We start from the raw sequence: 25,594 nt of genomic DNA, 5'->3' as shown, positions 1-25,594 counted from the left end.
GGCAGTGCTATTTAGCACTTACCCTTTTCACAGTTCTTGGGAATAGCTGTCCGCCATGTTACTCAGCACTTTACAGGTTAGGGGAAGGTTCAGGATTGATGATGCCTACTTTACATTATAAAAAACCCTGACACATATCTCTCTCTGTGTTTTAATCACAACATAGGCTTATCCACATTAGTGATTAATGGTGAAAAATTCAGTCTTAGTGGCACAGACAGGCCTTGGACCTGACAATTCTGGAGAAGGACTAAAACATATAATTGCATTTCAAGCACAAAATCATGTCCATGCTGGCAACTATATAGTCAAAAACCTTAAAAATCAGTAAGTAGCACACAGCCCATCTCTACCATTTTCCAAGCTTGCAATTTAGAGAGTGCAGGGTAGGCAAGAACGACAGTTGCTCAATTCAATGAGCAAACCTGCTGCAGCATTCACTACAAACTGCAGAGAAGAAAGCTTTACAGTGCGTCTTGCCAAGAGGGAATTACAATTATCGAGCCTCATGGTCACAAGACCACATGCTACTGTTGTGAAACAGTCACTGGATAAATAAGGGTGTAGCCTGCAACACAGTTTACGAATGGAGGGGGAAGAAAAGAAAAAGCCACACACAAAAAGCAGTCTTTCGCCTGAATAGGTAGGAAGTCAAGAAAAAAGGTTCTTACAAATCCGCACTGATGTCAAAAATGTGGCAGAACGATGCTGCCATTCTAGTACTGTCAATGCAGGAATGACACAGAGTAGGGAATAATGGCGAGTCACAGAGTTAAGCCTGCAGTAAATAATTCAGGCAAAAGCAACCACAGCAAGAAAAGAGAATTACAAGGGATGGAGGAGTAAAAGTTAGGATGACATAGAAATGACAGCTGAACTTCAGTTCACTATAAGGTGAAGTTACAAAAGTGGTACATTTCCAGAATGATAAAAAATTAATAGCAAGAAAGAATAAAAGTTAAAATGTAAGATGCTGATTTTAAAACACATAAATAGGCAGGTACCTCAGACTAGCAGAGATACATATTAACAAAGCAGAACCAGAAAGATGCCATTCAGCAGCCTTAACAGTTGAAACCTGACCAAACATTTTCTTACCCTCTTTGTATTTCAGGGATGCGTACCAGTGCAACTGAAGGAGTTCAGAGAAGTTTTCCAAACTTATCTTTTCTTGTCTGCAGCTATCAAGCAAAGAATTTGCAAAATAATCACTTCTACAAGCCACTGCGCTCAGCTCTGCATATACAAATGTCGTCTTCTGCCTCTGCAACAAGCAAAACTTTCTCTAACAACCCAACTTTAATTGTCCCACCAATTTACAGCATTTTTGCCAAACTGGGAGAAAATAGGATATATTGTACCTATCCATTACGTAGCACTGTGCTGTTTGGAGCAGCTCCCACAAGGGCTTACTCAGGAGCGTGCATAGTGGCCACTTCTAGAGAAGGTGACTGGGTGATGGGGAGTGGCAGAGGGAGGAAAGAGGAAAGCAACCTTCGCTCCTGCCCACAGTGAGGGCACTGATTCAGCATGGCTGGGAGCGGTAGGGGCTTGAAGGGGGGACAACTTCATACAGCCAAGCCCTCCGCATCACAGGGGTGCGAAAGGCCGTTTCATTCGTTTCTCCCTCTGACCCCTGCTTCTCCATGGGAGGGAGAAAAAAAGAAGGCATTAGCATTTAGCATTATTTCTGATGCAAAGAGGATACAAAAGCATCTGAAATAAAAGTTACTCCCATTCCAGCCTCTTAAGTGCTTCCCTCTTTACTGTCAACCCATCAGAAGTGGTGGGTTTTAGCAGGGTCTTCTTTCTGCATGCTAATGTGTCCTCGTGTGCTGCCTGGGATTTTTTTCGCCCTGGGACTCTCTTCTAGCCTCAGCTTCCACCACTACACTCTTCTGTGACACACCAAGCTTCTGGTCCTTAGATATGACTTGCATTTATGAAGAAGCATGATAGAGGGTTCCATCCCCTGGTACAACTTAGCATACAATTTTCCAACCTATATTAAACTCTCAGATCATTTATGAGGTAAACCGATCATACACATTTTGTCAAAATCCACACTTACCAATACCTTTATCTGTACTAAGAGCTCCTTTGGCTCTAAAACTTCTACTGAAGACTATTCTACAGAAAATAGAAGATTAATACTTCTAAATGATTGATCATGGTAGCCCAGATAACATTAAAGAATCTGCTGCAATTAAAATTCATAAGCTGTATTTCCAAAACTCACAACTCAGGTCAAGAAATGCAACCATAATGACCGTCAATTAAATACTGTATCCTGACTCACTCCATACAAATAAGCTGCTCTTATAAAAGCATTCCTCTGCCCCAGTAGAGAAGGGTGGCAAAGGAAGAAACTGATAAGGAATAATTAAACTAATACTGCACTAATGAAAAGGTGAACTAATTGGAACAGCCCATGAAGTATCCAAGTGTACACAAAGTAATTCAACAGACATCACACTGGAAGGCTGACTATCCAGTACTTGGAAGAAATCAGATGTGATATTAATGGCACATCCAATGATAAAAGTTGATCACAGATTTTCTGTTGCTTACTGTCAAACATGAAATACTACTGCATGCCATTTTTGCAAGCAAACCTTACAGAATGACCAGGGGAATCAGGAATCAGAAAATGATACAGCCAGTATCACACTAGACAATAACACGGAAAATAAGAGTTGATTTTCACATTGATAACAACAGCGAAATATATAAACCGCCCATTACTGTACCTTCATGACATCTTTATAGGAATGAATGGCCTCAACTTCCTCTTTGTCGTCATCATCGTCATCCTCCACTCCTTCATCCAGAGCATCATATCCTTCATCCCTGCTCCCATCTGTTTCTGTGGTATTAGTCATGTGGTCAATAAGCTGCTCCAGTGGAGGACTTAATTCCCGCTCTTCATTCTCCTTCAAACCATAGTCCAGGGCTTTATATATAATAATCCCTAGTGATTCAATAACCTATAAAAGTGAAAAAGAAATATTTATTAATGCCATTTACACGAATGAATAGGTCAGTTTAGGAACACCCTTTTCTGGTGCTTGTATAACAAATAGCAACAGAGAGGCCAATAAACATCAAAACTAAAGATAAAAAATGATCCTCTAATACCTACAGTAGTACTCCAGTAATGCAGCACAGCACATGAAAGAGCAGGTCCTAACACATACCTACCACTTTCTTATTTCAAAATTTGAAATAAAAATTTGTAATTTAAAAACAAAGCACGACTTTTTTAGATTATTTTTCCTTTTTCCTTCTAATATGACAAACCTCAAAATAACATTACTGTAGACTTTGTAAGACTATATTACATGCACATGACCTTGGTGGGGGGAGGAGAAATAAATCAAAAGAAAGACTAAACTAACATGAGATGCCTCCCTTCTCCCACAAATTAACAACCCTTAGAAATTGCCCTTCAGTTTCTGCATCTCTTCGTAGACCTGAGAGGTGTCTGGACACAGCTGTGGACATTGGCCCACAAGAACTCCTTTGCCTGTTGCAGAGCCAACTACCAACAACCGGATAGTAATGAAGTAGTACCTTGATTTCTCATTGAAATTGAGGCTTCTTTTTGTGCTCTGTCAAAAGCAAAGCAAACAGACAACCTCTTACTCACAGTATACACTAGCAAAAAATTGCCATGAACATCCCAAAAAGTGCTAAATGCAAATTTTCTTTCTTGGCATTATTTTTCTTACGGGTAATACTGAAGCTTCTAGCATTTTTAAGATGTAAAGAGAGGGCATTTCCAACTGAGGAGTTTGGAAATGGGTATTAATGGAGAGGGAAGGGAAAATGGGCTTGCAAGAGGAAACCACAAGGTAATGTCACTGCTGGGAGATCCTTGTCTGACAACAGAAGTAGGACAACAGTGACTGCATGTAATCTCTGATCTTCCTTGTGCGTTGTAGTGGCCGGTGTGTCACACAAATGAGCAGACTCCAGTGTAGGAGTAGTTGGCACTAGAGCAACTTTAATAACAGGAAGATTTCTAAATGTACCAAACCTTGTCATCAAATGCCATTTTCTCTCATCTGGCTTTCCGTACTATCCTGGTCACCACACTTTTTAATGCAGATTTTTGAAATTCTATTTGCGTAAATAGGGCAACATAAATGGATTCTTAAAACATTAAATTTCACTCTAGCAGCTTACTTATTTCAGCACAGCTAAGTATTTTTGGTCTGAGGGGCTGCAGGTTAGAAAAGACTTAAAATGATATCCTATTAGTTTATCTAGACAGACAATTTAATGAGCTAGCTGTAGTCTAACACTTGCATACTTTATTCCTTTGTTGAGATTACTTTGCAGTGCAAATTCACTTTGCAAGACAGTGGCTAATAAACAAACATAAAAACCAATACATAAAAAACACCCTTTTCTAATTTATTTTAAAAAATTTTGATGATTCAATAAATAATTTTCCTATGCTATTCTCCTGAAATGTGGTTATATATATTTGGAAAATATTCTTAAAATGCAGTTAAGAAAAGTGACTAGGTAAATAAATGAATACAATTTTTTCTTCATTAATTTAGTTCAAAGAACAGTTTCTGACTCGGGAAATGCCAGTGAGACAGCAAAGTAAATTGGGGAAGCATCACTGCATGCTCGCTCGGCTCTCACCCTTCCCCAGACTTCTCCCATGACCCACTTTGGAGATAGGACACTGCATTATATAGACCTTAAGAACAACTGTAATAGAACAAACTTAGTTTGCAGCATATTCAGCTTACTTCTTAGAGAAGCTATTTTGTAATAACTGTCTTGTAAAACTTTTTATTAAAAAATAATCTGAAAATTTCACAAAATGAAATATATTCTACTGGTAGTCATGTATGTTTCCTGTAACTTAGGTTCTGAGTATAACCTAAACATATACCCCTTCAGCAACTGAAAGGGAACAGAGAACACCAAGTTAATTCCAATCTGAAGTAGACCTACATGAAAATGAAGTACAGTTGAATAATAGCTTTGATATTTAAACACTTGGGAGTAAAGACAATGTCAGTAATTTCTAACTTTAATAAAAACTAAATTTGAAAGAGCTTAGCATACATGAAGAGGACTAGAATGTCTGAATTAGATGCAAAGAAAATAACGTCTTGTGCCATGCAGCAATGGCTGCTGAAGACAGCTTCTAGATTTAGCTACACCAACAATTTAAAAAAAAAAAAAATAGGGAAGGGGCTGTATAAAGAAAGTGCACTCTGTGGCTCCTTCTGTTTGGGAAAAGGATTAAGGCATTCAAAAGCACCGTGGATAAAACTGGATGACAGCTGCTGCTTTCTTTGATGTATCAGCAGTGGGGCTTTTGCAGTTCAGTAATATGGTGTGTGCATTTTTACGTACTATTAACAGGTTTCATAATCCATGCAAAGCTGACACAACACGAAAGCCTGCAACGACACCAATTCAGACCTATATTTCAGTCTCTCAGCTCCTTATTTAGGAGACATCAACAAAACTGTATTTACTCAGTGTGTGTCAGTATCACAGGTTCTTCTTGCAGAAAGACAAAGCAGCAAACATGTTCACTGAGAAACTTTCCTTTGATTTGCATTAAAACTGAAAACATCCCATGCTTTCAGTAATACTGGTTTACCAAGGATCTTGTAAAACCACAGAAGTGCCATACGAATATCAAACAAAAGTCACAGAATCGTCAACGCTTCTTCACATGGACAAAACTACTAATACAACTTCACACAAATAAAACTTTTATGTCTATATAACTAGAAACATAATATGCAAGGTTAAACAGTCAGCTCATTGCAGCTTAAACAGGAGTGCTGTCACTTTACCTGCAATACAAATCAAATACAAACAAGAAAGGAAAAGCTTTTCACAGCTGAATGGATGAATTGATAAACATGTGGGTTTTTGAGTTGGATAATCAGGGACTATCACTTATCTTTTTTCAAAAGCACCAATTATTTACAAAGAAGTCACTGGTTCTAAACTGCACTGTTTGCTAATTTCACACAAAATAAATACTTCTGGCACCTAACAAGTGACAACCACTGGTATAGTTTTCAATTATATGTGAAAACAGAGGTATAGCTGGAAAAACTAAGGTAAGAAAGGACTTAGCAAGGCTGTTTTAAACCAGAGTTGTACACTGACACACCAAAACAACTATACGATGCTGAAATAAGCGTCAGCACTAGTGATAAATGATGTTGCTTGATTCAGATGAAAAAAAAAATGATAAAGTAAGTTCTGTACCTTGAATTTTAAACTCATTTGTTCCTGACTGATTTAAATTTTGGCAAAGGACATGATCTTTGCAAATCAATCAGTGGCTAAGTAACTTAAAAAAATAAACAAGGAAGTCTGCATTATTATGCTTTACACCTTCTCACCAAGTTCTTTTGAAAGTCATGGCTTCAGACCAAAAAAAAAAAAAACCAGAACATTTCCCACAGACTGAACTCATACTGTGTTGTGCTTAAATCGTTAGTGGAAGAGGAATTTTGTCTCACCAGAAGTATTCTTTCAGTTCAACCAATATGGCCTCGTATCATACTGTTCTTTTATAACAGGTTGTGATAAAGTTGCTGGAAGACTTTGACTTCAAACATGATGTAAAAACAATATCCTCATGCTACTTTTACACATGTAGTAAAAACAAAACCCAAACCATTCAGATTATTTTCATACACAAACACTGCATGGAACTTTCCATTCTGTATACCTTCCTCCAACACATTAAGGCATACCTCTTGGAAAGGGGTTCATTAGGGTTTCAGGTATTTTATGTGACACAAATTACATTCTTCCAATAAACACTGCCAATTTAATATTCTCAAAAACTTGTCAAATTTACAGCCTTTGCATAGGAAGCAAACATTTTTGAGACTTGCAAAAGTCTCAAGTGAAATTACTGCAAGTACTTAACTTTTTTTTTTTTTTCAGAGAAGAATCCTTTTTTCCCCCTCAAAATACATATCCCTCTGACTCTTGCTGAAACATAGATGAGAACAGGCAGAATACACATGCCATTCCCCCCACTCACCGAACACACAATAGGGCACTGTCTGAGCTTTCATACCCTTGCTAGGCTTTGCCTCAATTTTTAAACAAAGCAACAAAGCCTAAGGACAGGCTTGTACTTACAGCAGCAAAAGGCTTTTTTTCAGCTCAAACGCATGTCCCTCCCTAAAGTTCTCCCTTCCTCCAAAAGCCACTCACAGGGTTTGTATCCCTAATTTGGGATTAAAGACACCATAAACCTCCAGCTCCTAAGGTGAGTCAACTAACTTTGAACCACAGGGACCTCAGATATGGCAACCAGTCACAACAACATTTGCATTACTACTGCACTGTCTTTTATGAATTCTAATACTTTTTTCTTATTAAAAATTTATACCCCAATTACTATTTTTAAGCGCTCTCATTTCTTACCAACACATCTCCAACACACTTTATGAAGGAGAATCACTTTGCCTTACAGTAAGAGTGCCGAGAGCCCGGAGCTGGTGTTCGCCATGGCACTCCTTAGGGCAGAGCTCTTCTCTGCCACCCCAGGTATTAGGCAGCACTTAGTCAATCTGCAAAGACTAACCTGTCCTACTGCTGCCTTTAAACTAGCCTGCCGAGAGCTCCACGCTGTGCTTCTGGAATCATAACACACAGCATAAACACATCCATAGACACCCTTGAAGTCAGGAGTTACATATCTTAATTTTTCTATGTCGCATTAGGAGAAGACACACAAACACGCACAAGTTTCTGTGCTAAAATTCTGTAATACAGTCCAAAAGACAAGCATGTTAAAATTTTGTGTAAACTCAACTGTTCCTCTCTAGCCCATTGACACAGGGAGCAAGCCATTGCCCTGGTTATCATTTCAGTTTCTAACTACATAATTTGCTTCTTCAGTATCCAATTCAGGAACTAAAAAAGACCGCACTTTTAGGGAGGGTGAACAAATACCGGGGTTAAGATAAACCAAAGTACACTTTTTGGTTATTTACCTCATCCTTAGATGCCCTACATAACTCTCAACAGTACCTCAAGAAAGAGTATGTCTAGATAGGTCACTACAAGAGATGCATTGCTGTCACTGCATACCTCGGGTATACTAATGTAGTTTTAACCACAGCATTCCCCCATGGAAACAGGCGAGCATTACCCAGGTTTTAATAGCTCGGGACATTGCTAAATTTAAATACAACCTTCACTAAATTAGAGCAACTTTCAACAGACTGTCAAATGAGAACAGTGAAAAAACTTCCAGGTAAGCAGCAAGGATTCGGAATATTTCCAATGAATCAGATGCATCACTCATTTTCAAAGAATATAGACATAAGACACAGGATTATTTAACTTCTGGGTGATGTTGGTTTGTTACTGAAATAACGAGATACTGCCTTCTGCAATATAACGAGCCTTGCTATTTAAGACAAAGCAGTAATAAGAACAAAGTTAAAAAAAATAATCAGAGTATGTCAGCTCTAATAGAAAATAAATATGAAAGGAAATTAAATACACCCTTTTAACAAGATTCAGTCTGGTTTAGATACATTCGGAGTTCGGAAAATTTCTCTACCGTATTCAGGGGGGACCTTTTTCAAAATGATTTTGTATCCATGAGTCTGAGTGCACTAAGTGGGTAGAGAGACCTACTTACTGAATTCTTTTTATTATTCAGGTACACATTAAAGAAATTCAGTGGAAGAACTCCTGATCAAAGACACAGAAGGATCCTAAAACATTCAAAGGGGACAATATTGTTCTGGGATTTTGTTTCGTTCCCCCCAAAGTGAATATGTAAAAAATTTAAGCAGTTAAATGTTGTTGGACTCAGTTGCGTCTAATAAAGTAGCAGGAATTTATGTGCGAGTTTATTAAGGCCCAAGTGTAATATAACTCCCCAATTTATTCACAGGTTCTGATAATTATAAACATGTTTTTTGTTGTTCAAGTTTCACTATAGATATTATCTAAGGAGAACTATCGTTTATTAGCATAAATGAGAGCAGAATTTATTCCATTGTATCAGTTTCAACTTACATTTTATCTGCTGCATTAAAACATTGAAACAAACCCTCATTTTTCTTCTAGTTTTTGTTTATACATTATAATCCCCAAGATTTTCTTAATTGTTATTGTTACTCTGTTATTAAGGAATTTATCCAACCTGAAGGAATTTCACCAAAGTGACAGTTCATCCCCAGAGAAAAACAAAATTAAATTCCCTGATTTAACTGTGGAGACTACGGTAACAGCTGAAGCTCCAGTAAAAGAATTAGGTGCAATAATTAAGTAACACAGATGGTGAAAGTCACTTCAAAGTTCTTAAATACACCTCTATTCATATCACGGTTTTAAATACAGGTCATGTTATCCTGTTCCCATTTAAGTAAATGGCAGAGATGGCTATGACTTTAAGAATTCTAAGGTTGAAATATATTTGCTGAAACAAATAGGCAGAATGGGTATGTTGTTACATTTCCCTACTGTAGGTTTAAAACTATCAGAAAATTGTCTTAAAATACCCTACCTGTTTAGAATTTTAAGCACAGTATCTCATCTTGATCTTTTTGGAAACATTTTATAATCACAGTCTTTAAAGACAATTTGCACAAAGACTTAATTCAAAATCTTAGCAGCTTCAAAATTAAGTACATCAAAATCAAGGTCATGAAAGCCCCAATGACAATGGAAATGCTATTTGGAATTAGCAAGAGAATATATGCTTTTTATCTTTTTATCACAAAATCAGACCATGTCACAAATTTGTGTTCCCTTCCAAATTCTAGTTCCCTTCTCGCATACACCAAAGCCATAAATTTGCTATTACTCTTCGGACTAATGGTTTTTACACATAAGAGGTGATTTTTTAAAGAAAAATTTAAATCCAGAATGTGAGAAACACTTGTTCACGGATAACAACGTAGAGAGGACAAAGTCGTCGAAGCAAAGATAAAAATTTATTCAGGATCAAAATAAACGAGTCAGCTGAGCCGGGTGCATCTCAAAAAGAGCACACTTTGTTACAAAACTTCAGATATTTATGTCCTGTCCCCTTTTCCCATTGGTCAGGTACTTCAGGGCGCACATTCTTTTACGACCGGTTAGCACAAACTCGATTCACATTTTTCTCCTTTTAAGGAGTTGTTTTTCTAAGTTACATAGCTCTGCTTGTGTCGTCGACACACAAAATGGCTGTTCATAGTCCTACTCGTGTCGTCGACATACAAAATGGCTGAAGCGAAACAATCCCTGAGTTTCATCTCTCACACAGAATTAATCTGATAAAATGACAGGTAGTATTACTACATCGGAACCATTTAATACCACATCTATCCAAACAAATGAATTATTATTCTTTTCAGCACATGTAACCCTTCAGTATTCCTGGCTTTATTAAATAAAGTCAGGTGCAAACAAAGTTTTTGTTGTTTCTTTTTTTTTTTAAATGATGAAATACAATTAAACATCTAGATATAGTTTTATAGAGAAATAGAAAGCAATCCGGTGAACTCCCTGAGTAAACCAACACAAGGAGCAGAGACTTCAGTTGACTACTAAAAATATAACCAGGCCACAGAAACTCCAATGGAGTCAAATTGTGTAAGAGACAGAAATTTTCATTTGCCATCAGCCTTTTCAATAAAGCTTTATCTAGATGATGCGAGAGCATCAGATTAACTACAGCAAAATATTTTGTAGTGACAGAGAGAAGTGACCAGCTCAAGGAAAACTGGTATAAAGGAGAGTGGAACTAGTTCAGTAGCTCTGATCCTGAGAATTTGCACATGACTGGTTTAAATTTGGCTGATACTGCATACATGCCTATGGTCTGCAAGACAAGTTATAGAAGAAAGATAATAATACACTTGCAGTAGCTTTGATTCAGTACAATTTATGGTAGTCATGAAGCAATGCAAAATCAATGCCACTTTTATTCAAAGTATCTACACAGTTCAACTAATCTACTCAAAAAGTCAGTTTGTATTAACTTCTCAGCCTTCCCACACAGATTTCATTTAAACCACTACAGTTGCCTGCTACAGGCTTGGCCCCCATTTAATTAATCCAAAAATTAAAGTGAGTAAACGCCTGCTGCAATGCAAACCATTTCTTCTCCTGTGAGTCAAGAACTTTCTCACACCTATTTTCTCCAAAATTAACAACTACAAAAGCCAAGCAAACAAAATACTTGTACAATGAAAGCTATTCTTTTAAATACAAATTCTTGATTAGTTGAGTTTTACATTTGCATGTATGCCTTAAAAGCTTTCTAGCAGCGGCTCTCAACAGACTTCACAAAAGTTAGGCAGGTTTCACCATCTCTCAGAAGTGTATGTACATTTCAAGCATTTTACAGATGATGAACTTCACAGAGACAGATGAAGTACCTGAACAAGTTCATATAGAGTTGGGAACGTGGCACCTCTTCTGGTTTAACTGTAGCTCATCTGAAATCCATATTCTTCCGTTCCTGAAAAAATACGTCCTTCTGACTTCTAACAGACTTATCTTGTCAGCCAAATTGTTGAAATTCCAAGATTTCATGCCAAAACTCAATGATGTCAAGAAACAAGCCCACATGTAACCACACAACAGGTTCTTTTTCAAGTGATGCGCCACAAAAGAAGGCTGACATATGCTGCTGCTTTCTGGTGACTGAAGTATTCATTAACTACACGCAAAGCAACACAAATTTAATGCTGTTTGTCTTAAAGGTACTGGATATTGATAGGAAGTCAAATAACCACCAATAAGAAGGTTGTCCTTTTCATCCATACCAAAGGAGAAACCTTTAAGACATCTATGGGATGTTGGCATTTATTACGTAGCCACTGAAGCCAAACCATGCACAGCTACCTCCACTATCTCATGGAAGAGCACTCAGCCATACCTAGGCAGACATCTATAAATGACTTCTTTCCTAAAGAAACTAGTGAGAATTCACAGATACAGCCCGTGAACAAAAAGCTGAAAAATTAGAGACTCTTACTGAGAGGTTTTTCTGTTAGTCGGGTGTGCAAGGAAACATGAGGTTGACATTAAGGACATTATGTGATCATGAAATACGTGAATTTTCACATGGATTATCATGATAGTCCAAGGAATTACTAATGTGCCAGACAGCTATTCATTTGGGTCATGTATGATCTCTGTGTTATACAAACATAACACTGCAAGCTGACAAAGCCTCTGCAAAGCTCCTGATTTCATGAATATTCCTCCACATCTTCTTCCCAATAAGCAGCAGCCCTGGATACAGGCTTTTGGATCGCTGGCATTCAAACAAATACTCCTCCAAAACTGAATGCCTAAGCGAACATGAAATATTTCAGTAATGAGTAAAGGGAGTTACTGCACAATTACCTTTGAGCTCTTGCAACGGCCTCGTTGAAAAGACTGGCATTTGCTAGAATAATTCAAGAAAGCACCAGTAGGCACTGTTGACAAGTTATCTACACATAATAAGATGCGAGTCTGACATTATTTTTTAGTTCTGAAATTCCGACAATCTTAGCATGGAAGGCTGACTTACCCTTAAACCAAAGAGCAAACAGAATGTGTGGCTAAGCCTCAGCAGAAAGCTTACCACCTGCTCTTCGGGCTGCAAAGCCCCAGAGAATCCATTTATGAAATGACACTCACAGTTTTCTATTTCCTTCACTGTTCCTTCTGAACAGTGAAATCCCCTCAGAAGAAATCCATATTAAAACATACCTCTATCACAGTTAAAAGTTATTGATATATAAAACATACAGTTTATAACCTCAGGCATTAAGTATCTCAGCACAAGATATTCAAGCACCTGCCAGCTCCTAAAGTCATCAAAGTGCTGAACTGTGACAGTTTATTATCCTTAATGGGACAGCCATATTCCTGAATTACAGACTGCTGAGCATTGTTTTACTGCTCTCTACCAATAACGACAATATCCATGTGTTCTGGTACGGCAACGATAAAGATTTGCTTATGCTATGTGCTTATCTTTTTTATGCTTTTTTAAAAAAAATTCATGTGCGATTTATGCTTAGATTAAAAAAAAAAAACAAACACAAACCCAAAACAAAAAAAAACCACCAAAACCAAAACCTAAGCATTCCTAACTGGCTTTCTGCAGAAACCTGCATCTTACTGCCAGATTTTCTACAATGCTCAGCACTTGGCCTTCTAATAGAGTAGAGATATTATCTAGATAATTCATTTAGCTGCTTAGATAGCAGCCAAGTTACTAAATATCCAACCATCGGTGGAGAGGGGTTAATTCCAACACTTAGATCTATGCATCTATATAAGCTGCACAGGTACTTTGGAACAACAACAAAAAAAAAAAGCTGAAGTTGGTTGGTGGTGGGTTTTTTTTTTTCTTTAAATAAAGGTATATGCATATCAATTAACTAGACTTACTGCTCAAAATCTATAGTGAAATCCTCTGTCCTATTCAGAGCATTTTGCAATGCTTGGGAAACTTGAGAGTCACATAAACTTAGGCCTAAAAGATCCAATCTCGAGTCTCTCCTGTGCCGAGACACTGTTAATGGCTGTGCCAACGTCAGTTCCTGTACAAGCCACACTCCTGTCCTCAGCCCAAGGAGAAGCAAGATATGTAAAGATGCGTATTGGAGGTAACATGGTAGCAAGGGGAAGGGGCAACGCCAGAGCAGAGTGACTTGTCACATTCATAGGACCACTATAGCACAGCTCTAACACGGACCTACACAATTCATCCCTGGATCAAGGATCCGCAACAAGCTCCTCAAAGCTTCCTTGCTGCCTTACAAAGAACAGAGCTGAGCTCAGGCGTACAGGGAGTATAAATCCCCTTGGGCTTCTCATGCTTTGGAAATTAAAATAATGCTGTGATACTACCATGTCTTTCTAGCCACATTATCATCCTAAAAAATGCTGCAATATTACCCTGTTTTTCTAGCCACACTGTCATCCTTTAAATGACAGCATGGGATCCCTACCTGGAAAAAGAAAGTCAATGTGTTATGTTCATACTGTGGCAAGTTTCCCCGATTTTGAAAACACACTTGTTTTGTAAAATATCAACTACAATTCAGAGTTAATAATACCTGGGTAAATGGTGTCACAGCACCTCCTACATCAGAATATAGTTGTCTCCACAATTTTCTTAACACAAAACCACCAAAGAACTCAAATCCTAAATGTAGTCTCATCTTTAAACCCCCAAACTCCCCAGCAAAATAAGCTGAGCTGCCCTTCCTAACTACATTGTAAAGCACAGGCATAACCTCTGCCATCCAGTACTTGAGCCAATTTCAAATGCAGGAAGTGTATGGGTCTGAAGGTCCTGTACCATTTTCCCAATCGCGTGTTTCTTGTGACACCTCACACTGGTCATTTCCCCTCTCCTATAAGGGTTTTACCACCTGTTACATGAGGATATTGACCCATTTTCAAAGCTTTGGATGAGAAGCGCTGTGCAAGTCTGAATTACATTTCTGCATGTCACGCACATGGGCTTAAACTCAGCTGGAAGTGCCTCTAATCATTCTGTTTTGCCTACAACTTTCGTTGCCTGTAAACTAGGGGAAGGAAAAATGAAGAAAAGTACATGCCTGAGGCTAATGGTTAGGCTTATCAGCTGGGTGCAATGCAACACACAAAACTGCTTTTCTCTGAGAATATAAAGCAAGATGTAAGAGCAATGTATTTAAATGTAAGTAGCACAGGTAGCCAGAGAAAATAGCTACAAAGATTAGACTATCAGATTGCTCTACGCTTCACAGGCAATAAATTCTGACAGCATCATCCCTTTGTTTTGTTATATGTAACAAAATGTCACAATGTAATTACACCTACCAATCTACACTCTAGAGAATGAATGTCTTGAAGTTCAAGAAATCAGAAAAATGGTGAGGTTTTAATGATTTTGGACATTGTGGCTTTAAATTTTGATCCTTAATTTAATTAAGAATCCCTAATTATTTTTAATATCCTTTAAAATTTTAACATTTTATAAATGCTGTTATATCCACACACCCTTTTGGGAGTACCTTTTGTAATACACACAGCATGACAGTTCATATTATAGCTCAAAAAGAAATTGCCTGGCAATCTCTAGACCAAAGAAAATGAAAAAAAAAAAAGGTTGTTTCTTCAGACAGTTCTCTAACACGTGAAGTAATTTTCCTGGAGAAAGAAGAAAAGAAAAGAAGAAAAAAAATATAAAACAACCAACAAACCCCAAACCTGACTCTCAATGCTACCATATGCACTCTCTACACATGTGCATATGCACTCTCTCTACTACCATACATTAACTTTGGCTTCAGGCCAAAAGAAAGCGTAGCACTGCAGAAACCTCAAAGCTATACTTACAGAGAAAAGAAATGTCTATTTTAACTGGAAGAGCTAAAATTATCCTTAACAAGGAGTGACAGCATGACTGCCGCAACTATTTCATATTTTTAGATAAAATGTTTGGTGTAAACATAATCCTTTCTCTGACAAACTCTCTACGTTTTTACAAGACATCGTCTTCCCTAATCTCCAGTTTTACCTATGAATATTGCTTTCTACCAAGTACTTGTAGAACTGGGAAGGGGAACTGTTAGGAGGTTTTCCTTTGTATAGTTAAGATTAGGGGGGAAAAAAAGGTTGTTTTTATTTATTTCAAAATTATTCTATAAAGGTGAATCAAGTCAACTAAAAGCAAGACACAATAAAATAAAAAAGTCTAATTCAAATCATAACAATATTTTAAACTAACATTTATTAGTAAGAGAAATCTAATAACGTTAAAGAGATTTCAAACTGGAGCAAAATACTCCAAATACAGTGTTTTCTTTTAGATTTTTTTTTTAAACTGAATTAAATAAAACCCCTTAAAATTAAATTTCTAAGGATTTTTCTATTACACCTAAAGCTGTTTTTATGGAGTAATACATGACATTCCAACAAAGCCCAGCAGGAAAGGAACAAGCAGACTGAAAACACAACCTTCCCTGCTCATTGCCCTTATCTAATTAAGCTAACAAAAAGTTTTTATCTCAACCCACGAGTTTCTGCCTTATTCCTTCTGATTCTGCCCACGGCTGTGGGAGTTGCGCGAGCGGCCGCGTGGTTCTTTGTTCCCGGCTGGGGCCAAACCACGACACACCTAAAGGTGTTTTTATGGAGTAATACATGACATTCCAACAAAGCCCAGGTGCAAAGGAACAAGCAGACTGAAAACACAACCTTCCCTGCTCATTGCCCTTATCTAATTAAGCTAACAAAAAGTATTCTACCAGACGAAATTAAGCTTTTCTCTGTCCTAGAAAGCTCTCTATTTTTAGATGGTCAAACTGAGGGAATGAATAATGTTTATAATCATTTTAAACACACCTCCCAGCTAAAACATTTATTCCATGCATTGACCACCTAATGGGACTACATAAGTGTCTGACCTAGAAACTTGTACAAAAAAAAAAAAAATCAAGAGAAAAAGATATTTTTTGTTGTTATGCAGAAGGGTACACCTCGAACTGTGGATAACTGCTCACTGAAAAGCATTGCCTCAGGGAGAAACTTCTTTCAGTGAGCAGATGCTTCAGTAGTCGCTGCTCATATGGGAACATTATATGAAATACAAAACGTTCGGCAGGATGGCCAGCAGCCACCACAGATACAGGCGGTAACAATTTCTGAGAAATTTTCAACTGAAGGCAAGACTTAATATTCTTAGACTACGTGTGATATTTGCCCAAATCTCTCCGCCCATTTGACTACAGCTACTTTTTCTAGACTGATTTACAGCTGCTTCCTCCAAACAAATCTCATCTTACTATGAAACTTCCAGTTAATTCTCTATTTAAGTATTTTGCTGTTTTCCAAATTTAAAAAATTCTGGTCGAATGTTAAGATTAAGCTGTTCACAACAGCCCACTTGTCACTGTTTTTTAAGGAACAGTAGCCATTAAACCCAAGAGAGGAAGCTTGAGATGACTATCAGACCTGCCAGATCTGCTACAAACATTTACCAATTTTGCAGCAGTCATTACTCAGAGCTCACATTTACATCTCTTGTTCAGTCACATTTTTGAGCTACAGCATTAAAAAAACACTGGACCTGTAAAAAGCATTTTCTTTCTCTTCTATAACTCACTAATTAAGAAGTAACTCCTTATGAATTGTAAACACATAGCAAATACATTCATAGTCTTGGTTCTGCATTCATTACCCATCCTGTGATGAATGTGCTATAAAGTGGAATGATGATGTAGTGTGGGTTGCTAAACTGAGGCAGCACATGCTTAGATGAAGCACCCACAGTCACTAAAGGATACTACAGCACTCCAGTTTTCAAGTAATATGGGCTTTTGTTAACCTTACTAGAACAGATTTTTGACTGACCACATTCTTCTTTGGGGAACTCACATTAGCATCTACGTTAACAGATCCAAACAGAGCTTTTGAAATGACCCTCCCCATCGTCCCTCTCTGAGCTTTTGGGTTGCATCATGGTGTGCTGTGCAAAACGGTGCTCCTTTTAGATGAAGTGAAAACGGAAGATAAAATCCAGAAGGTCGCCTCATGTACTCATTCTGCTGATGGCACATGCAGCCTAAGGGTCTCAGAAGAGAGCTGATCTTAAGTAAAGCAACTGGGCCACATATTCCATGGGTCCTCAACACCAACTTCCTTGCTCTACAGATTTGCAAGGTGCTGTTTGTTAATGCAACGGACCAAGTTGAGACTGAAACATCCTAAATAACTTTAATGCAAGACTAAAGAACAACCAAGAAGTTGTAAAAAATCCCACAAAACTATAAAGCCAGTACAGAAAGAATAACAGCAGCCAGTATCTTGGACAAAATTTTGTACTACAAAAACTGTGGGTTTAGTTGGGCAGCTCAGATTCAGTCTGTAATTAGTCTCTGTCTAAACTGAAATTTATGGCAGGTGACTGCACCTCTGGGATATCTGAGCCAGGTCTGGGACACCCAGGGATGAAAATCTAGCAGTGTCCACTGGAGTTCCTTCCCCTAGCTGAAGGAAGATGAATATCATGATGGTTGGATATGCTGATGGTATGTGAGACATTTCATCTGTCTTACAGAGCCTCTTAAACATTAATAAGTACGTTCTTCATGACAACAAATACCAGATTACTTTGGACACTATAAAATAATATTTTTTAATCTCTTCTCACCATGGTTGATAAACTCACTCTGTTCTTCGAAAATCCTCTTCTTTATACCATAGGTGTTGCAATAGGTTAAAAATCCCATACAGACGAAAACCCCCACATTTTTATCTACATAACCCTCACCTGAGATAGCCTGCTTCCTATAGGAAATACCTGCATTTGAAAGTAAATCCTCAGATCATGTGTCATCTCAGAAAACCTGCACATGTGGTGGTATCACAGACAAACAAGAGTAAGGGAGCTTTTGAGGGATCAGAATCAGGGGTGGGAAAGGGGAGGGGGACTGCAAGGAAACAGGGTGCTTATGAGTAACTTATCCCTTATACAACTACTCACACATACGTGAAAATGCACTGCTGAATCTCTGTGGGGAAAAAAAGGAATCAAAAAGCAAAGCGAAAACTGATAACCTGTGTGAAATGCACCTGAAAACACAGTCATTAATTGTGATCCATGGTCCCTAAAACAAATGGTGTCGGGAACACAAGCTGATGCAGCGCTCTAAGCCACTTCATCACACAGATCTTAACCAGAAAGATCCCTCTCAAATGAGCATTTATTCCAAAGGGGAGATAGCTTCTGAGCAGATCAGCATTTGTCCAACATCACCTTGAACAGTTTGCCAGGCTGGAGCTACACTACGAGAGACTATAAAGGACTGTAATGAGGACTTGACTCACAAAGCAGCATTGATGTACAAACCTACTTTACAAGTAGTTATTGTAGTTATTTCACAATGCCCAGCCTGTGAGATGCAATCTCAGGTGGTCTACACCTGTTCTGCAGGGCTTTGGGCTGTCAAGGTCAGATATCTTGAGCTGGTTGTAACTTGAACTCCGGTGGCGGTCAGATAAATGCAGTTAAAGAGAGAAAAGAAAGGTTTAGTGTCTCCCGAGGATCCTATTCCCACAGAGAGCAAAGGGAAACAGAAAGAAGGCTTGTGTTAGTAACACAGGCTTGTCTCTGTCTTTTTTCCTTCCTTCTCCTGTCCTCAAACCCACAAGCATTGTTAGATGTCTAATTTTAGTTTCAGACAGCATATACCTTTTTCATAGCTTTTCCAAGCAAAATGAAATAATAAGGGGGGGGGGGGTGTCTTAAAATTTTAAAGAGCAGAAGAGAACCTATTTAATCTTTAGTTGTTACTGTTAATTATCGACACTGAACAGATTTAATTAGAACCAGCTAAACAGAAAAACATACATAATCTATGCCTTTGGCGTAGCATGAACCGGGCAAAGGGCAAAGGAGCAACCCCTTGCAGGATGATTTCATTTATTTTAAGAGGAGTAGTCAGACCAGGGTTCAGCAAGGATATTTCTAGTAACTGATATATGATCATTGTTATGAAGGATAAGCTTTAAAACCACATTATATTTTCAGACAGTAGAATGCCTCCTCATGATACATGAAAATCTTGTTACATGCACAGAAGAGGTTTCCTATTGTGACTGAATGGGCAACACTAATTTTGCCATTTCCCGACTCTCACATGCACGAGTTCATAGGAAAACAAGAAGTAAGAAAGGGGGAAGGGAAGCTAACAAAAATGAGCTCTGTCAAAGCACTATGATCAAGACACCTGTAAAATTGTAAGCTCTAACCAAGAACCTAAGCACAATACGAGGCTGCCATCTTCCACATGGACTGGTTTATACTTGGCAGATACTTGCAGAAGAAAAGGGGTCTCCCTGGTACTTCTGACCAAGAACATTTTAAAAGTGTGTGGCCTGTCTCTCTTCCACCCCCATGTTCTTCAACCCATTCTTCACCTGATGGAAAAAATGATGATATATTGTGTTAAGCTCGGGCAACCTTTCATTGGTAAAACTTTAGTCCCCACTGATGGGAAGACTAGCTTAAAACGTACATGGGTGTCCACGGCTTTCGTTTCAGGAATGACTTTTCTTTGCTTTAATAAAATCTTCCACCATTTAGTCATAGCAGACCTTTATAAATATCCACAAGACCAGCTGCACATACTTAGCACAGTTAGCCACTGAATTTTATACCCCTCTTTTCATGTAAGTGTGAATTTTGGATATAGGGCTGAAGAGCAGAGGCACTGAACCACCAGAACCAAAATGGAAATCACTTGAAGTGCTGTATACCGTGAAGTACTCTGACTCAGGCTCTAGGTGTTCAGGAAGGGGAATCTAAAATTAGATTATCTGTACCACAAAATGAAAACATGCTATGAAAATATACACTTGAAAAGCCTTTTGAAATTACAGCAATATAATGGTAATGTCCATGACAAAGTCAACCCTTCTTAGAAAATTCATTTGAATGTTCCAGATATAGGACCACTCTGTGAAAATAAAATCCTGTGGAAAACCTGTAAGATGATGCAAACGTGAAAAGGAACAAAACTGCTCTTGCACGGTCACCATCAATTATGGGCATTCTTAGTTTGTGAACTCTTGAATTTACAACCTTAACACGTTTTTCCTTTTTAAACATGCATGTGTGTAGAAATAGCGTCATACACAGACCTTCCTTCAAAATAATACTTTAAAATATGTCTATGCATAGCCCACTTTACTGATGTTTTGACATGCATACATCCGGTACGCACACATGTGAGTGCACATGCGCACAGACACACAGAAACACCATTACCTACAGCAGTAAATGATTTTCCCATCTATCCCCTGCTATGACTTTGAAGCTAAGCTGCTTATTTTAAAAGAGTTGAACCTACTCTATTTACTCTGGAAGCTTATTAGAAGGAGCAATTTTACACTGTAACTGTTAGACGGCTAATTTCTTTAAAAAAGCAAACCAAACCAAAAAAAAAAAAATAGGTTTGCCTTTTTCTAAAGACCGTAAAATGTTCAACCCTCTGTCTAGTGTCTGAGTATTTCACAAAGTAGAGACCAAACCTGCACGTCGGTTGTTTTATTCCTGTGGGAGAAGCTACGATAGAGAAGACAGGTAGCTTCTGAGATAAGGCTGTCTGAGCCCATTTAGGGCTTTGGACATAAGCAGCCCCAGTTAGAGCCGCACCCAGGATGCGACTGGCAGCTGAGAGCGGTGCAGGGCACAGGCACGGCACGAAGGGCTCTCACCATGAGCTCCACGGCGTAAAACCGGCGTTTGTTCCCTTCATGTTCATCCCTTAGGCATGCAATAGTGAGAGACAGGTACCATAATTCAGTCCTTCACAAGAAGGCTATTAACTACGGCCAAAGAAGCAGCCAAGAGGAAGGGGTTCGGAGCTCCATTGGCAAAAGGTATCAGATGTTAACTATCACCATTCGTTAGCAGCTTGCTTGAAATTAAAACTAATAATTTAAAGAAATGATGCAAGCTTTTCTCAACTACCAACTGCCAGGCCCACCTACAAATTTCAAGCATTAGGTCAGTTCCACAGAGCTTGTGAAAATCAGCTTACGCTTTTTTAATGCTTAAGTTTAGTAAGTCTTGTTTACAAGTGTTTTAACAGCGTGATTAAGCAAATTGTAAATTCAAGCATGGTTTGAATGTACAGAAGTTCCATTTATGAAATGTGTCTTGCAAACATGTTACGTGAAATTATAATTGGGAAAACAATAATCACCTAGAATATAGTAATTACATTGTAAAAATGAAACCCTTAGCCAATTCAAAGCTATCCAGAATTAGGGAGTTCATAGCTAATATACTGTTGTTCTTGATGTTTGGGTGGGTTTTTTTTTCCTTTTTTTATTAAAGGAACAGCCATAAGGCCTGTAAAAAGATGAACCTTTATAATCCTATCACTCTTTCAAATTAATGTGCCATAGAGGGAACAAAAGAGCAGTTATTTCTAGACATGCAACAGACTTCAAAAATTTTAAATCAGCTCTTAATAAGATGATGGATGAACAGGTGAACTTCCACACCTCTTCAAAGATATATTAGGAGAAAGAGAAGCATTTCAGCCAACACAAGCATTACCAGCAAGCTGAGAGATCTTTGTCCTGAGAATGGCTTAATTTTTTTGCACATGCTTTTACTGTATAACCATTCATGTCAAAATATTCTGCAGGATTCTGTTTCAACGTCATTTCAAACACTTTTGCCAGCAATTGTTAGAAGAGAGAAGTCAAGGGCGATTACAAGTCCTGTTCAATTCAGATCTATTTACAATGTAATTTTGCAGAATTTTGTGAGAATAGACTGCATGACAATAGAGGAAAATAATTTTGGAAATAAATTTGGAAATATATACAAATATTCTGCCTAATAAAGAATATAATTTCAACATTAATATTAGAAGTATACAGAATAGATAGCACCAAAGAGGATTTCCTGGTGGCTTTTAATTAGAGAGTTTGTTAGTAAACACACTGACTAGCAGCATAACTAGGAATTTTGCTCTGTGCCTGCAAGCGCAGAAAGGTGAAGAGCACAAAGCTCCTTTTTTATGAGCAGGAATAAAGGAGGTTAAAGAAGGCCTGACAAAAGGATTTTTTTTCCCTTCTTGTTTTCAAAAAAATAAGGGATTGGAAAAAAGCTTGGTTAACTTTTAATCAACACCAAAAATTTTTTTGTTCACATAAAGAAGCAATTTTATTACAGCAAGTACCTCTACTGTTTTACCTCTATACGAAAAAACAGTAAATCACAAGAGCATCTTGAACATTATCAGTTTAAAGAATTCAAAACAAAGGATGAACAGAGTATCAGAATATGCACCAGAAAAATGAATGATAAAGGTCTTGGTTTTAAAAGCACACAGACCTCCTTGCAGAATATGTTTCTTTCAATGACAGACTGCTTTCCCAACGTGACATACTGTTTCCATGAGCATTAATTCAAAACTATTGATGCATCTCATATGTCTAACTTATCCTTAGAGCTCATTTAAACAAAAGCCTTGATGAAGCAACACAAGAAAGTCTCCAGGAAAAAAAATACATGAGTGCTTACAAAAGATTCAAAAGTCAAGCAAACAGATAATCAGATAATATGGGAGAGCCTATTATACAGCATGGTTCAAAAGCTTAAAAACCCTCCTCATTAAGATTTCATTTTTAATCATTAAAATACCCTGTATCCTTATCATAATAAGGTTCTTACATCTTTGTAACATCACATTGCAAAGCAGTGAGTTACCCAGACTAGTCTTTGGGTGTGAATAGGCCATTTCCTTTCTGCTCGACTTCACAAAGTTCTGGAGGTGTTCCTTCCCAATGCTCCTCTCCCATCCTCTGCTCTAATTAGCCCTCTAGTGTTACAGCCCTTACAGTGTCTTCAAATATAATTTGTTGAAAAATATTTTTAAAAAGTCATAAAAAAACCCGAGAATTATAAAGACAAGGAAAATAATCCCTGGATGAGACTGTCTTTATTTTCTTTATTGCACATAGTTGGGTGCCGGAGCATTTGCCATCAGAGAAGAGGCAGATGGACCTGGGCTTCTTCAAGGCTGGAGAACAGAAAATTTTGAGGGAGCTAAGCACAACCTGCCAATGCCTGCAAGATGGTCACTGAGAAGACAGAGCCAGGATCTTCTCTGAATTGCACAGGCTAGAACAAGAGGCAATGATCATGAACTGAAACATGAGAAGTTCAGTCTGGATATGAGGAAAAAATAAAATCACATGGAGGACAATTAAGCCCTGGAACAAGTTGTCCAGAGATGCTGTGGAACCACTGTCCTTGGAGGTTTTCAAAACCTAACTAGACAAAAAGCCTTAAGCAACCTAGAATAAACTGAGAGTGGACTGAGGCCTCTTCCCAACCTAATGGTTCTGGTTTGGAAATTTTTAGGCAAACATTTATCTTTAAAATGTTAATGTTGCAGTTGCAATAGAAAGAGCAGTTGGCCTAAAGTAATCAATGGTCATAAGCTAACTTGTGAGCAGCAGAAAACACAGAAATGAGGAATTTTCTTTTTATAGAATACAGTGATTACTCATCATCTATATATGATTTAAAAAAGGCTGTCCCTTAAAACCCAAGCCTTAGAGGCTGCCAGTATTTATTAGGTTATATCTTTTCTTAAAATGGCATCTTTCCGTGGGCATGAGATCATGCCCATGCATACAGTATGATTATCTCTTTATGGAATAAGTGCTGTTGTTATGTGTTATTTAAATGAAAATATAAAAGTCATTACGTATTTATGTATGGATATTTTTAGAATAAAACTGTTTACAAGATTGGTGTTTTGTCTGGCTAACAAAAGAATTTTCCTGGCAACCTGATTAAAAATTTTCACATGATAATTCATAATTTATGTAGATAATTTATAATTTGATAATTTATACAGTCTTAAAAGTACAGTTTACATCAAATACAGTGCAAAACATTATCTATAACAAGTCTCCCCTCCCTTTTTTTTTTTTTTAATAACAAATATAAGCAGTTACCTTACTTGAATCCCTGTTGGTTTTTTTTCTACTACTATTTTATATGCCCAGATGACTGCAATGTACTGAAGAACTTCAAAATGAACTCTCAAACATTGTGCTAAATTACAGTACGGGAAAGCAACCAAATATACCAAAGAACTAAAAGTCACTAAACATCTGTAAGAGCTAGAACCCACTCCTTATGTAGTAACTCCTTCTGTGCCATCTGATTTAGCTGCCTACTGTGCAGTACCAAACATAAATGCATCCATCTTGTTTCCAAGCCTGTGTCGTAACAGGGAGAAGACCAACTTGAAAACAGCGAACTTCAACTGAATGCAGGATGGCACCATACCATATCTGAAGGACAGCAAGTAGGAATAGATTAGACATAATGGGGAACACACCTAGAAAGACTCTGGCGTATTCAGGAGAACTGGGTAATGTAGATACTTTATCAAAAAGATCAATATTGACTAGTTTGATAAGGTTTTCCTCATCTGAACAATTAAATACTTTGACACACGGAAGTGCTGCTGTTTGACAAAGCTGGCTCTCTGAAATGCTATGTAGAGTCCCACACTATAAAATCCAGGTCACGCTCTTCTGAGTAATTATGGAAGGCATGAGATGTTTCCACCAGAACAGCCAGTCTGTGCCAGCAACACAAAGATGTTATTCGTTAAAATCAGAAATTATGCCAATGAATTCAGACTTTGCCAGATTAAGGTTCAGTTTATGGGTACGAATTGGTTCCCAAAAAAATACCTCGATTTTACCCCTGCAAGAAGAAGAGGCTTCATTACAAAGATATAGTATTCAGACAACTATGTATTCAAGGATACTTGTTATTTTGCTCTTCTTGATGCCAGTTTTTGTAGCATAAAAAGGCTATGTCTTCTCCAAATTTTCTTCTAAAATATTATGTAAATATTATGTTTACTTTCAGTAATATGGTATAGCATATTTCATTTGGCACAGAAAGTAAAAGAGAAGACCTGTTCTTCTACATACAGTGTAAGACGGTAAGAGTTGTATCAGACAAATGTAGTAAGACAACTTGTGTTCTAGGCATTCCTTGGGAGTCCAATAAAACTCATCT

At 37.7% G+C, this 25,594-nt stretch overlaps 1 protein-coding gene across 1 annotated transcript in view; it reads right to left on the bottom strand.

The window, feature by feature from the left end:
• The window catches only part of SPIRE1 (spire-type actin nucleation factor 1), a 103,854-nt gene that overhangs the window by 69,795 nt on the left and 8,465 nt on the right, over positions 1-25,594 (bottom strand). Inside the window, exon 2 of the mRNA XM_009889087.1 lies at positions 2,751-2,987. Within this exon, the coding sequence (XP_009887389.1) occupies positions 2,751-2,987 (237 nt within the window). The remainder of the gene's footprint in view (positions 1-2,750; positions 2,988-25,594) is intronic.

Source organism: Charadrius vociferus, unplaced genomic scaffold (genome assembly GCF_000708025.1).
Source record: "Charadrius vociferus isolate BGI_N301 unplaced genomic scaffold, ASM70802v2 scaffold65, whole genome shotgun sequence".
NCBI classification, from domain to species: Eukaryota; Metazoa; Chordata; class Aves; order Charadriiformes; family Charadriidae; genus Charadrius; species Charadrius vociferus.
Note: the sequence above shows the minus strand (reverse complement) of the source record. Positions and strands in the feature narration are given on the sequence as shown.